The 14611-nt window shown below is 47.3% G+C and overlaps 1 protein-coding gene across 2 annotated transcripts in view; it reads left to right on the top strand.

The window, feature by feature from the left end:
• Positions 1-4043, top strand: part of pde8a (phosphodiesterase 8A) — a 132853-nt gene extending 128810 nt beyond the window's left edge. The window contains exons 17-18 of one of the 2 annotated variants that reach the window (XM_052040168.1): positions 1123-1252; positions 2067-4043. In XM_052040168.1, the coding sequence (XP_051896128.1) occupies positions 1123-1252; positions 2067-2176 (240 nt within the window). In that variant the 3' untranslated portion in view covers positions 2177-4043. The remainder of the gene's footprint in view (positions 1-1122; positions 1253-2066) is intronic. The other variant, XM_052040167.1, reaches the window with a different exon arrangement.
• The last annotated feature ends 10568 nt before the right edge of the window (positions 4044-14611 follow it).

Raw genomic sequence — 14611 nt, 5'->3', positions numbered from 1 at the left:
CAGCCTTTTGGGACCCTTCAGGACCTTGTAGGTTTCAATCAAGTTGTCTGTCACTTTTCTAATATCCAGTGGATACACATTTAACTTTCCAACCCACCTGTTCCAATCGTCACACAAGTAAAATGTCTCTGAAATGTATCAGATGCAACAAAATCCTTAAATAAGGAGGCCAGTGTTGCAGCCTGTTATAATGTAGCATAATCTTCCTACTTTTGTACTCAATTGCTCTCACAATGAGCCATAACGATTGTTAGATATCCTAGTTCTTGGTGTACCTTGCACTAGCCTTCCAGTGAATCACTCACTGGGACACCCAGATCTCTCTGCAACACAGGATTCTGCAATCTCTCACCATTTGGATAACATGATTTTATTTTTCCTGCCTTGGGGCACCTTGAATTATAGGTGATTCCATAGATTTCAGATCAAAAGTGTTTAATTATTTTTGATTTTTTCTGGTCCTTTTTAAAAAAAAATTAAAACTAGGATTCCCAGTGACCAGGATACAGCCAGCAGCTGAGATGGTTCAAGCTCTGTTTTTGTACTGACTGCAGCTACACAAAACAGGATGCTCTGCAGACATTACAGAGTCAGATGTTAGCTCACTCCCCATTCCTGTGTCTGTTGGTAACGAGGGAGAGTGCCTTTCAAAGTTATCTTGTTTGAAAAGATTCCTCTGTTAGAGAAATTCCTGCCTCATCCATTGACCTGACAGATTTATACCAGCTAATTACCAGAAATAGAGGCCAAAAGCTTGTGACTGGCGAAGGACATATAAACTGGGGATGTACATCAACCAGATTGTCTTCAAATGAATGGCTGCAAGTGCCACACTGCCTTGAGAAAATGTTCATGCCCCAAGCCAGTGCAGTCCTCCAAGTATCAGCTGAGGGGTGAGGGACTGTCGATTCCTGCTGATATGTTTCATTTCTGTTCTCCCAACTCTGCTGCCCCAAGCCCCAAACTCCTGAATGTAGAAAACTCGTCCAGAACCCACATTCCAGCCAAGTTGTGCACTCATTGCTGTGTGTATAACATTGTATTCTTTCACACACCAGATATTATGGATTAGCTGATCTGTTGTTCGATGGTCTGGTCTCTAAATCACTGTCTCTTACACAGACTGATGAGGAGAAGCAAAAAGGCCTCCCTGTGGTAATGCCTGTGTTCGACAGAAAGACCTGCAGCATCCCCAAGTCTCAGATCTCTTTCATCGATTACTTTATAACCGATATGTTTGATGCCTGGGATGGTAAGTGTTTTCACATTTCCCAAGCAGACCTCGCTGTAAATAGTTCATTAATTGTAATCATCTGCTTGCCTTAATTGAACATTATTATATTAGAAGCCTTTGCCAACTTGCTGCTCTCCTTTGTTTACCTGGTTCTCGTTCCTCTTCCAAAGCACTGTTTGTTGCAGGAATTCCATTCTGAGAAGACCACTTAGACAAATCTACACAATCCTCTTCATTTCCATACTAACTGATGCATTTAGCCACTGAAAGACTGGTAGAGTCAAACAATGGTGTGAGAGTATACTGTGCCACAAGGATTGGCACTGCACTACACCTGTTTCCATTGTGTAGATATATGATTCCAGTCCAACAGTCACTGTGGGCCTTGTGCGGAGGCTGTTGTACCCACTATATGCTGTTAAAGCATGACACGTTATATACAGCTATCAACGTGGGAACACAGCACTAGGCCCAGCCACCTAATGCAGGTATTGGCTCTACACCGCTCTCCAGCCACGTCACTCATCTGATTAGCAATTTTTTAGTCCTGTTCCCTGGTACTTAACTTGCATCGAATGCATCCAAACAGGTTGTGTCAGTTCATGCAGAGTGGGTGGGACCTCCCACACTCCACTGTCTGCTGAAGCTGTTCCCTGTACTCCCATTTATTACTGACCACCTGGAATTTCTGGTGCCTGATTTTGGACACCTGTGCTTTCTGCAGCTGCCCCTCACTCTTCCTCCTTTCAGCTTAGCTGTGTGCTGTTCATTTCTGGAGGTCCTCGCCTTGTCCTGGTCATCCTTCCCTGACCCTGTTTCTTTATACCTACAGCATTCGCTGACCTGCCCAACCTGGTGCAACACTTGGGGACAAACTTCAAGTACTGGAAGTATCTAGATGAACAGAACTTGTCTTCTCTCCGTCCTCCCCCTGAGCAGTGACTAGACCAAGAGCTACCACATCTGTCACCATTCTGCTCTGTGACTTGACCAGAATGGGTCCTCCTAGAGAGACTGGGAGAGCAGGGATGCATGATCCTACTCTGGAATGATTTTTACTCTGGATTGACACTCATCCTGCACCAGTGTAACATTGCCGAACAAGAACGCAAAAATGTGCTGCATCTTTGCAAAGCTCAGCCCTCCCTGTGCTGGCTACCTCTATTTGCCACAACTGTTTGGGACTAAAGTTGTCTGATCACCTGCACAAGAAATGACCACAAAACAAGCCTGTGCCACTAAGGAATACAACATGTCGTCAGAGAGACCTTGGTGTAGGGAATGTATCCTGCTTGTTTTTTTTTCAGATTTGTAGGAAGAAGCACTCCCTCATCTCCTGAGCACTACTGATACCAGTTTATAGTTTGTAAAAAAAAAATATATATATATATATGAATCTCGGGATAAATGTTTTAAAGAAAACTTTTTTCAAATGTGATCATTAACTATTATGATTTAGATGATCTGTTTATTTATTTTGTTAGATGTTTAATATTTTCTATGAATTTATATAAATACTTAAAAAAAAAAAGCCAAAGTAAACTTTCAAATAATAACATGAACTGACATGATTCCAGTGCACTGATACAAAGACCTCTTATTTTCCTGCTGGAACTGCAGAATATTGTAGAAGCAGTCTTTTCCGTGGCATGGTGTAGGGAGATGTGTATTGAGCTGTCTCTTGATGGCAGTTGGTATCTATATTGTGTCCCAAACTCGAATGTTTCTGAGCATTGACAAGGTTATTCTTTATCTCCTAACCTTTCTTAAATGGGCCACAACACCACAGGCCTCTGCAAGTCATTTATTTCACACTGAGATATGTTCCTCTACCGTTCCCTGTCAGGGATGTCTCCCAGTTCTGCCTTATTCGTAATTTCTTAATGTTTTTCAGTCTCTGTGTAAGGAGTGAACAATTTGTCTTTTATCCTTTTAGATATTTTCTCACATTTAAGGTAATGAAACTTTTGCTTTAAAGGCATTTCCCGATCTGCTGTGTGCTCCCAAATCAGATTGTCCTTTCCCTTCACCACTGCTCAGTGATAACCAGAGCTTGCGTTTTATTTTGGTGATCCATGAGCTTTGAATTATAAACCAGTTTGCTGCCAGTGTCCCAGACATTATCACAGGTCTGATAGAACACACTTGATAGAAGAAGCTTGCATTTACATAGTGCCTTTTAGAACAGTGGACTGATATCAGAGTTATGTATTTGATGTTTAGCCTCTGTAGCAAAGTGCAGTGCAGCTAACAAGTGCACAGCTAATTCCCATACATTGCAATGTGATAATGACCAGATGATCTGCTAGGGCTCTGGGTAGAATCCCTCTCCTCTGTAATGCCAGTGGATCTTTACCATCCATCTGAGGCAGTAACTCCATCTTGCATCTCAACAACAATACCCTGCAGTGTGGTATTCCCCTGCTGCTGTGCTGAAGGGTCAGCCTGGGAAGTGTGAAGGCACTGGAGTGGACCCTCAACCTACCATCTTTGGTTCAAGGTAAGGCAACCCAAGTCCCAGCTGACATTGTGCGATTGCAAATGGGACTGGCTTGGATGGGGCAGCATGGGCCAGTTGGGCCAAAGGGCCTGTATGTGCTGTATGACTCTGATTGCTTGCAGTGCTAGTTCCTAGGGGGCACTCCTGATTGACTACACAGCTACCAAGCTTCAGCAGAAGTGCAGTCATGGAAAGGCAACATTTTCATGGTCGAATTGGGAAATCAAGTGGAGCACAAAAACATTCTGTTGTGGACCCACAGGATCCTGGTGAAAGGCCTCTGACTATCATCTCCCAATGCACTGGTTTTGTTTATTCCTCTGGTGAATAAATCAACTTGTACCACAACAAATGGAGAAGTGTTTTATTGCCAGATGGGATCTAGGCCGCTCTGTTTAGTATTCTCCGTGTGCCTTTGAGTGAGGATGGTATGTTGTCTCTGGGTACCAGGGTCAGATGTTTTTGAGCAGTTTCAGCACATTCTCAAGAGTGAGGGTGATCAGCCAGAGGTTGTTGTACACAATGGTACCAATGACATGGGTAGAAAAGGGGATGAGATCCTACAGTATGAATATAGGGAGTTAGGCTAAAGGTTAAGAAGCAAGATTGTAATCTCTGGATTACTCCTGGTGCCACGTGCTGGTGAGGGGAGCAATAGGAGGACAAGACAGCTGAATGTGTGGCTGAGGAGCTGGAGCAGGAGGGATGCATACAGGTTCTTGCACCATTGGGATCTATTCTGGGGCAGAGGTGACCTGTACAAGAGGGATGGGTTGTACCTGAACTGGTGGGAAGATTTGCAAGAGCTGCTCAAGAGGGTGGGACCCCGCCTGCTGCTCTGACCTTGGCCACGGCCAGGCTGAGATCTCTGAGGCCTACTGCTCCACTGCTTTCACTACCACCTTCCCTGGTCTCCCAAGCCTCCCCCCCCCCCCCCCCCCCCCCCCCCAATTCCTCTGAGCCATCTACTTCCTCCCCCACCCCACCTTCCCTGTAACTCTCTTCTGACCCCTCTCCTGACCCCAGCTCTAACCCCTGCCGCATCTTCACTTCCCCCTCTGACCTTTCCCCTCTCTGAGGCTGAACGTTCTGTCCTGAGCAGGGGCCTGACCTTCATCCCCCTGTGCCCGCACCTCAACGAGTTCCATGGCTGCCATGATGGTAAGCTCTTCTTCCACCATCTCCAGGCCGCCTACTTTGGCAAAGATTCCTGACCCCCCCACTGATGACCCCTTCTCCTGCCTTATACCCTCTTCCTCCTCTTGGACACCTTGTCCTGGCCTTCTGCCCGCTCTGGACCTCTTCATCTCTAACTGCCGATGGGACATTGTCTCAACTTCACCACTCCCCACATCCACTCCAACCTCACCCCTTCTGAACGCACTGCCCTCCACTCCCTCTGCACTAATCCCAACCTCACCATCAAACCCACAGACAAGAGTGGTGCTGTTGCAGTCTTGCAGACTGACCTCTGCCTTGCAGAGAGTTTGCTGGACGTTAACTCTCGGACACCTCTTACTTGCCCCTCATCCTGGACCCCACTAAGGAGCATCAGGCCATTGTCTCCCGCACTATCACTGACCTCATTGCCTCCAGAGACCTCCCCTCTTACAGCCTCCAACCTCATAGTTCCCCTACCCCACACTACCAGTTTCTACCTCCTACCCAAGATTCACAAACCCAACTGCCCTGGTAGACCCATTGATTCTGCCTGCTCCTGCCCTACTGAACTTGTCCTCATATCTTGACTCCATTTTGACCCCTTGATTCAGTCCCTTCCCACCTACGTCCGTGACACTTCAGTGCTCTCCATCACTTCAACAACTCCCAGTTCCCCGGCCCTGACTGCCTCATTTTCACCATGGACATTGAGACTCTGTACACTTCCATCCCCTGTCAGGAAGGCCTTAAGGCTCTCCGTTTTTCTCAACAACCCTCTCCCTCCACCCTCCTCTGTCTGGCAGAACTGGTTCTCATACTTAACTTTTCTTTCAGCTCCTCTCACTTTCTCCAGACCAAAGGTGTAGCCTTGGGTGCTCACGTGGGCCCCAGCTATGTCCGCCTCTTTGTCAGCTACATGGAACAGTCCATGTTCCAAGCCTACACCAGTAACTCCCCCCAACTCTCTCTCTGCTACATTGATGACTTCCTGCACCCATGCCGAGCTCGTCAATTTAATCAATTTTGCTTCCAACTTCCACCCTGCCCTCAGATTCACTTGGTCCATCTCTGACACTCTCCCCTTTCTGGATCTCTCTGTCTCCATCTCTGGAGACAGATTAACTACAGATATCTTCAACAAACCTACTGACTCCCACAGTTACCTTGACTACACCTCTTCATACCCTGTCACTTGCATGGATGCCATCCCCTTCTCCCAATTCCTCTGCTTCCGCCACATCTGTTCCCATGATGAGGCTTTCCATTCTAGAACATCAGAGATGTCCTCCTTTATCAGTAACCGGGGTTTCCCTTCCATCACCATCAATGCTGCCCTTACCTGTATCTCCTCCACTTCCCTCATGTCTGCCCTCATCCACCACCAACCACCCCCCCCCTCCCCAAACAGGGACAGGGTTCCCCTTGTCCTCACCTACCACCCCACAAGCCTCCTTATCCAACATATTCTCCTCGCCCCCTCTCTCCACTTTCCGAAGGGACCGCACTCTCCACGACCCCCTTGTCCACTCATCCCTCCCCACCGATTTTAAACCCCCCACCCCCTACTTATGCCTGAAACCGCACCAAGTGCTACACCTGTCCCTACACCTCCTGCCTCACCACCATTCAGGGCCCCAGACAGTCCTTCCAGGTGAGGCAGTGCTTCACCTGTGAGTCTGAGGGTGTCATTTATTGCATCTGGTGCTCCTGGTGTGGCCTCCTGTACATCGGTGAGACCTGACACAGATTGGGTGACTGCTTCATTGAGCACCTTTGCTCTGTCCTCTACAAAAGCCACAATCTCCTGGTGGCCACCCATTTCAATTCGACATCTCACTCCCATACTGACATGTCTACCCATGGCCTCCTCTACTACCATGTAGGTTGGAGGAACAATGCCTTATATTCTGCCTTTGGGAGTCTCCAACCTGATGGCCTTAACATCAATTTCTCTAACTTCTGGTAACCCCACCCCTTCTTTTTCTGCTTTCCCCCCCCCCCCCCCCCCCCGCCCCCCATTTTCCATTACTCCTCTGGCTCCCTTCCCCGCCTTGATGACCTCCCCATTTCCATCCTTTATTCCATGGTCCACTGCCCTCTCCCACCAGATTCCTCCTCCTTCAGCCCTTTGCCTTGTACCTATCACCTCTCAGCTTATTACATCTCTTCCCCCCCCCCCCCCCCCCCAATGGGGCTTGCCTGTCCCCTGCCTGTGTGTGCTCCTCCCCCTCCCCCCACCACTTTATTCTGGCTTCTGCCCTCTTCCAGTCCTGATGAAGGGTCTCGGCCTGAAATGTTGACTCTTTATTTCCCTCCATAGATGCTGCCTGACCTGTTGAGTTCCTCCAGCACTTTTTGTGTATTGCTCCAGATTCCAGCATCTACAGAATTTCTTGTCTCAGTGTGGCAGATGAGAAAGTTGAGGCAAATATGGAAGTTAGAAAAGTCCAGTAGGCAAGACTTGGGATCCAGGGCGAGTTAACCAATTGGATGCAAAATTGGTTTCACGAGAGGAGACGGAGGGTGGTAGTAGAACGTAGAACAGTACAGGCCCTTTGGCCCACAATGTTGTGCTGACCTTGTATAAACCTACTCCATGATCGATCTAACCCTTCCCTCCTACATAGCCCATAACCCTCCATTTTTCTTATATCCATGTGCCTATCTAAGAGCCTCTTTAAATGTCCCTACTGTATCAGCCTCTGTCACCACTCCTGGCAGTATGTTCCAGGCACCCACCTCTCCATGCTTTTTTTTTTAAAAATATCTTACCTCTGACATCTAGAACACTACTGCACAGTACAAGCCCTTCAGCCCACAATGTTGTGCTTACCTTTAAAATGCTCTGATCTATCTAACTCTTCCCTCCCACACTTTTCTATCATCTATGTGCCTATCTAAGAGTCTTTTAAATGTCCCTAATGTATCTGCCTCCACCAGCACCCCTGGCAGCGCATTCCACGCACCCACCACTCTCTGTGTGTAAATAAAAATTTACTTCTGATATTCCCCCCCTGTATTTCCCTTCAATCACCTTAAAATTATGTCCCTTTGTGTTAGCCATTGCCGCCCTGGCAAACAGTCTCTGGCTGTCCACACAATCTATGCCTTATCCTGTAAACATCTATCAGGTCCACTCCCCCCTCCCCCCTCCCCCCTCCCCCTCAAGCAAAGCCCTAGCTCACTCAACCTATCCTCATAAGACATGCTCTCCAATCCAGGTGGCATCCTGGCAAATCTCCTCTGCACTCTCTCTGAAGCTTCCCCATCCTTCCTATAGTGAGGCAACCAGAACTGAACATAATATTCTAAGTGTGGTCTAACCAGAGTTCTAATGAGCTGCAACATTACCTTGCAGCTCTTGAACTCAATCCCCCAACGAATGAAGGCCAACACGCCATATGCCTTTTGAGGGATCTATGGACTTGGACCTAAAGATCCCTCTGTTCCTCCACACTGCTCAGAATCCTGCCATTAACCTTGTATTCTGCTTTCCAATTTGACATTCCAAAGTGAATCACTTCCCACATCTGTCACTTCTCAGCCCAGGTTTGCATCCTATCGATGTCCTGTTGTAAGCCTGGATAACCTACACTATCCACAACACCACCAACCTTTGTGTCATCTGCAAACTTACTAACCCACCCCTCCACTTCCTCATCCATCAATTATAGAAATCATAAAGAGCAGGGGTCCCAGAACATATCCTTGCAGAACACCACTGGTCACCAACCTCCAGGCAGAACATCTACAACCACCCTCCGTATTCTATGCGTGAGCCAATTCTGAATCCACACAGCCAAGTTTCCCTAGGTCCCAACCTGAATGAGCCTATCATGGGGAACCTTATCAAATGCCTTACTAAAGTTCATATACACCACATCCACTGCTCTACCTTCATCAATGTGTTTTGTCACATCCTCAAAAGAATTCAATCAGGCTTGTGAGGCACGACCTACCCCTCACAAAGCCATGCTGACTGTCCCGATTCAGACTCTGCTTCTTCAAAATGCTCATAAATCCTGTCCTAAAGAATCTTTTCCAATAATTTGCCCACCACTGAAATAAGACTGTCCTGTAATACACAGGGTTGTCTCTATTCCCTTTCTTCAACAAACAAATAACATTTGCCACCCTCCAATCATCTGGTACTACTCCTGTGGCCAGTGAGGATGCAAAGATCATCACCAAGGGCTCAAAAATCTCTTCCCTTGCTTCCCATTTTATCCTGGGATATATCTTGTCCATCCCTGGGGACTTTATCCCAATATTTTTAAAAGTTCCAGCGCATCCTCCTCCTTAACATTGACATATTCTAGCTTATTAGCCTGTTTTATATTGTCCTCACAAATGTCAAGGTCTCTTTCACAGGTGGATACTGAAGCAATGTGTTCATGAAGGATCTCCTCCCATTTCAGGCACGTGATTCCTCCTCTATCCCTAATCTGTCCTACCCTCTCTCTAGTCATCCTGCTGTTGTTCACGGTTTTTCTCATTCTTATTCACCAAGGCCTTCTCATGCACCCTTCCAGCTCTCCTAAGTCCATTCTTAAGCTCCTTCCTGGCTCCCTGTCTGATCCTTGCTTCCTGAACCTTAAGTAAGCTTCTTTCTTCCTCTTCATTCCACGTATCTTGTTAACCAGGGTTCCTTCACCCTACCATCCTCTTCTTGCCCCAATGGGACAAACCTGTCCAGAACCCCATGCAAGCGATCTCGAAACAACCTCCACATTTGCATTGTGAATTTCCCAGAGTACATCTGCTCCCAATTTACGCTCCCAAGTTCCTGCCTAATAGTATCATAATTCCCCCTCCCCCAGTTAAATACTTTCCCATACTGTCTGCTCCTATCCCTCTCCAAGGCAAGGGTAAAGGTCAGGGAGTTCTCACCCACCAAGAGACCTGACACCTGACCAGGTTCATTGCCTAGTACCAGATCCAGAATGTCCTCTCCTCTAGTCAGCCTGTCTACATACTGTGTCAAGAATCCTTCCTGGACTCACCCAACAAATTCCACCCCATCCATAACTTTTGCACTAAGGAGGTGCCAATCAATATTAGGGAATTTGAAATCACCCATGACAACAACCCTTTTATTTTTGTACCTCTCCAAAATCTGCCTCCCGATCTCCTCGGCGTCTCTGTTACTACTGGGGGGTCTATAGATTGCTCCCTTCCTGTTTCTTACCTCCAACCAGACTGACTCAGTAGATGATCCTTCCAGGACATCTTCCCTTTCTGCAGCTATGATACTATCCCTAATCAGCAAAGCCACTCCCCCACCTCTCTTACCTCCCTCTGTCCCTTTTGAAACATCTAAACCCTGGAACATTGAGCAGACATTCCTGCCCTTGTGACAGCAGGTCTCTCTAATGGCCATCACGTCATAGTTCCATGTACTTACCCCCGCTTTATCACCCTTGTTCCTGATACTTCTTGCATTAAAATAGAAACTCTTCAACCCATCCAATCAACTGCCTATCCTTCCTCACAGTCTCTGCACACTGCATCAACTTGTACACCAACTGCCCCATCCTCTGACCTATCATTTGGGTTCCCATCCCCTTGCCAATCTAGGTTAAACCCTCTGCAACAGCTCTAGCAAACCTGCCCACGAGGATATTGGTCTCCCTCCAGTTCAGTTGTAACCCATTCCTTTTGTATAGGTCATACCTTCCCCAGAAGAGATTCCAATGATCCACGAATCTGAAACCCTGCCCCCTGAACCAATTTCTCAGCCACACATTCATTCGCCAAATCAACCTTTTCTTACCCTCACTGCCACATGGCACAGACAGCAATCCAGAGATTACTACCCTTGAGGTCCTGCTTTTAAGCTTCCTACCTGGTTCCCCATATTCACTTTTCAGGACCTCATCCTTTTTCCTACCCACGTCATTGGTACCAATGTGTACCACGACTTCTGGCTGCTCACCTTCCCCTTTTAGAATGCTGTGGACCTAATCTGAGATGTCCTTGACCCTGGCACCTGGGAGGCAACATACCATCCGGGAGTCCCTTTCACATTTACAGAATCTCCTGGTTGCTCCCCTAACTATAAAGCCCCCTATCACTATTGCTCTCCTCTTCTCCCTCCTTCCCTCTGAGCCACAGAGCCAGACTCAGTGTCAGCGACCTAACCGTTGCAGCTTTCCCCTGGTTGGTCATCTCCCCCAACAGTATCCAGTGGTACACCTGTTATCAAGGGGAATGGCCACAGGGGTGCAGAGTACTCTGCACTATCTGCCTATTCCCTTCCCTTCTGACAGTCACCCAGCTACCTGCAACTTAGTTGTGGCTATCTCCCTGTAGCTTTTATCTATCCCCTCCTCATTCTTCCATATGAGCTGAAGGTCATCCAGCTGCAGCTCCAGTTCCCTAACACGGTCTGTAAGGAGCTGCAGCTGGATGTACCTCGTGCAGATGTAGCTATCAGGGAGACCTGAGGCCTCCTAGATCTCCCACATATAGCAGGAAGAACACACCACTGACCCAGGATCCATTGTCACTATTGAGCTGGGCACTAGAGACCAAGAGTCCTGCTTCTTGCTCCAAGTCATGGCCCTCTCTACCTGGAAAAGGACTAGGTCCCAACACTCACCTCTTTATATGGCTCCCACTTCTCACTAAGAGTCCCGCTTATCACTCCAAGTATTATCTAACCAGAGTTCAATAGAGCTGCAACATCACCTCATGGCTCTTAAACTCAATACCCCAACTAATAAAGGCCAACACACCATATGCCTTCTTAACTACCCTATCAACTTGTGCTGCAACTTTGAGGGATCTATGGACTTGGACCCCAAGATTGCTCTGTTCCTCCAGACTGCTCAGAATCCTGCCATTAACCCTGTACTCCACCTTCAAGTTCAATCTTCCAAAGTGTATCACGTCACACTTTTCTGGATTAAACCACAAATCTTAAACCCTTCCCCCTATACCAACACTTCAGCCATAGATTCGTCTGCCATATCTTCCTATTCTTGCCCTCAGTGGCACATGGCACAGGCAGCAATCCAGGGATTACTAGCTGCTTCTTAGCATTCTTCCCAGGGAGGAAGCTTCCTCCTTCCATTGGGATCTCTTCTGGGGAGGGTAGGAACTGTACAGAAGGGATGGGTTACACCTGAACTTGAGAGGGACCAATGTCCTTATGGGCAGGTTTGCTGGACCTGGTGGGGAGGGTTTAGTCGAGGTTGGCAGGGGGATGGGAACCAGAGTGTGAGGTCAGATGATGGAGCAGTTGGTGTAAAGGTAGACACACTGTGCAGAGAGACAGTGAGGAAGGATAGCGGGTGGACAGGGCACAAATGGAGTCAGTTGGTAGAAGGTTGTTTTTCTGGACGAGAGGCCTGTGACCAGCAGTGTGCCACAGGGATCGGTACTGTTAGTGGTATAGTGGACAGTGAAGAAGGTTATCTAAGTCTGGCTGTCCTGCTACAGGAAGGATGTCATTCAATTGGAGAGGTTGCAAAAAAGATTTAGTGATGTTACAGGGACTGGAAGGCTTGTGTTATAAGGAGAGGCTGGATAGGGTGGGATTTTTTTCCTTGGAGTGTAGGAGGCTGAGGGGTGACTTTATAAAGGTTTATAAAACCATGAGGGGCATCGATAAGGTGAACGGTCACAGTCTTTTCCCCAGGGTAGGGGAGTCTAAAACTAGAGGGCACAGGTTTAAAGTGAGAGGGAAAAGCTTTTAAAGAGACCTGAGGGGCAACTTTTTCCACAGAGGACAGTATGTGGAACGAGCTGCCAGAGGAAGTGGTTGAGGCAGGTACAATTACAACATTTGCATAGGTACATGGATAGACAAGGTTTAGAGAGATGTATGCCAAACGCAGACAAATGGGACGAGCTGAGGTAGACAACTTGGTCAGCATTGGTGAGTTGGGCCAAAGGGCCTGTTCCCATGACTCTGTGACAGGGACCAAGGAAAGTCTGATAGACTAACTGCATTTATTTTAATGCAAGAAGCCTGACAGGTAAGGCAGGTGAGCTCAGGGCATGGATGGCACATGGGACTGGGATATTATAACTAGTATAGAAACTGTCAGGATTGGCACCTCAATGTTCCAGGGTACAGATTCTACAGTGGTGGTGGTAAGAGAGGAGGGGGAGATGTGTTTTTGATTAGGGAGAACATCACGGCAGTACTTTAAGACAGGGAGGTCCAATCACAATAGAAGGATTAATTTCTCAAGAGTCATGGGATATTGAAGTGCCACTCTCAGTGCTTCCAAATGATCTTCAACATGGGCAGTGCTGATTCATCAGCTGATGGAGGCCAGGAAGAGCTTTTCTTGCCCCATGTTTGCCTAATGACGTGAGACTTCATGGCGCATGGAATCCATGTTGATGCTCTTGGGGTCACCCTTCACCCTGTATACCTCTGGAGCACCACCTGGCTGGGTCTTCCCGTCAGTGACACAGGGAAGTGCTCCACGGTTGTGATGGAGGAATCTGGCACCTCAAAGTTATTCTGCAAGGAACGCCTTGTCAGGATGTTGTCTGATGAATCAGTGCAACAGCTTTCCCTGTTTATACGTCTGTCCCAGGTGTGCATGGGGGTTGTACTTGGCTGGGCTGGGAGAGACCGTGTCATGTGATGGGTCATTGTTGGGTGATTTTATTTTGTTCTCGTTGTTTGTGCCTTATAGTCATGGGATGCCAATCCTGCAGATGCTGGAAATCTAAACTACAAAATCCTGAAACACTCAACAGGTCAGGCAGCATCTGTGATGCAAGAAACAATCAATGTCTCAATTCAATAACTTTTTATCAGAATGGTCAGGTGTATGAAGCATTGGTAACATTCCCTCTCTAAAGGCCCCCACATCAACACCCAGTTTAATAAACCAGCTTCAGTTCAGTTCTCAGTTGCCGATATTTCAAAAGGGGTTGTCTCATTTCAAACTTGATTTCAATCCCTCTGCGCCATCTTCAAGTTTCCAGCCTGCATTTCCCACATGAAGTGTCACTGGGATTCCCAGCTAGGGAGGAAATTATTGGGGAAACCTTGCCAATCACAATTGGACACTGCTGTAAGTTACTGAGGCTGAACTTACACTTCTATATTATGTAACTCACTTTTTCAGCAGAAGTAATCCTGCTCTGACTGGAGACTCTGCAGTAGCTTTAATCATGAGTTCTGATCATTGTAGTTCATAAACTGACTCCGTAAGCCCAGCCCACCCACTTACTGACAAATTGGTGGTAATACTCTGCATTCAGTAGATGGAGGGAGCCTCTCGGAGGACAATACAGGATGTGGGTTAAAGGAGTCGGTGTCCAGCTCAACAATGGTTTGATTTGATGGTGGGTGGGTTCTGGTGGCTCATTGGGTTCCTGACGTTCCTATTGGCCTAATTTTGACGTGTCAAGCTGAAGGCCTGAGGTCCAGGTGCAGGAGAAGTGTCTGGAGTGAACCCTTTGTCCATCCAGCCACAGTACTAGGAGAGATCTTGGAACTGGTTAACAGAATCAAAGGGAATTTAGTGTCAGGAACTGATGATGCCGGGACATGTAGGGAATGCTAAAGTTGGATCCACAGGGTAAAACTTGTGACTCCTTTAATCCTTATCCTACATTGCCCTCCAGGGTTCCCACCATTAACAGAATTGACTGAATGTTGCACCAATATGTCAGCAAATGAGTTGGGTGGGATTTGGGGAGACTTACAACAGAGTCTGTTGTGAATTACAACAACCAGAACTCAT

Source organism: Pristis pectinata, chromosome 28 (assembly GCF_009764475.1).
Source record: "Pristis pectinata isolate sPriPec2 chromosome 28, sPriPec2.1.pri, whole genome shotgun sequence".
NCBI lineage: Eukaryota > Metazoa > Chordata > Chondrichthyes > Rhinopristiformes > Pristidae > Pristis > Pristis pectinata.
This window is presented reverse-complemented; position numbering and strand designations above follow the sequence as displayed.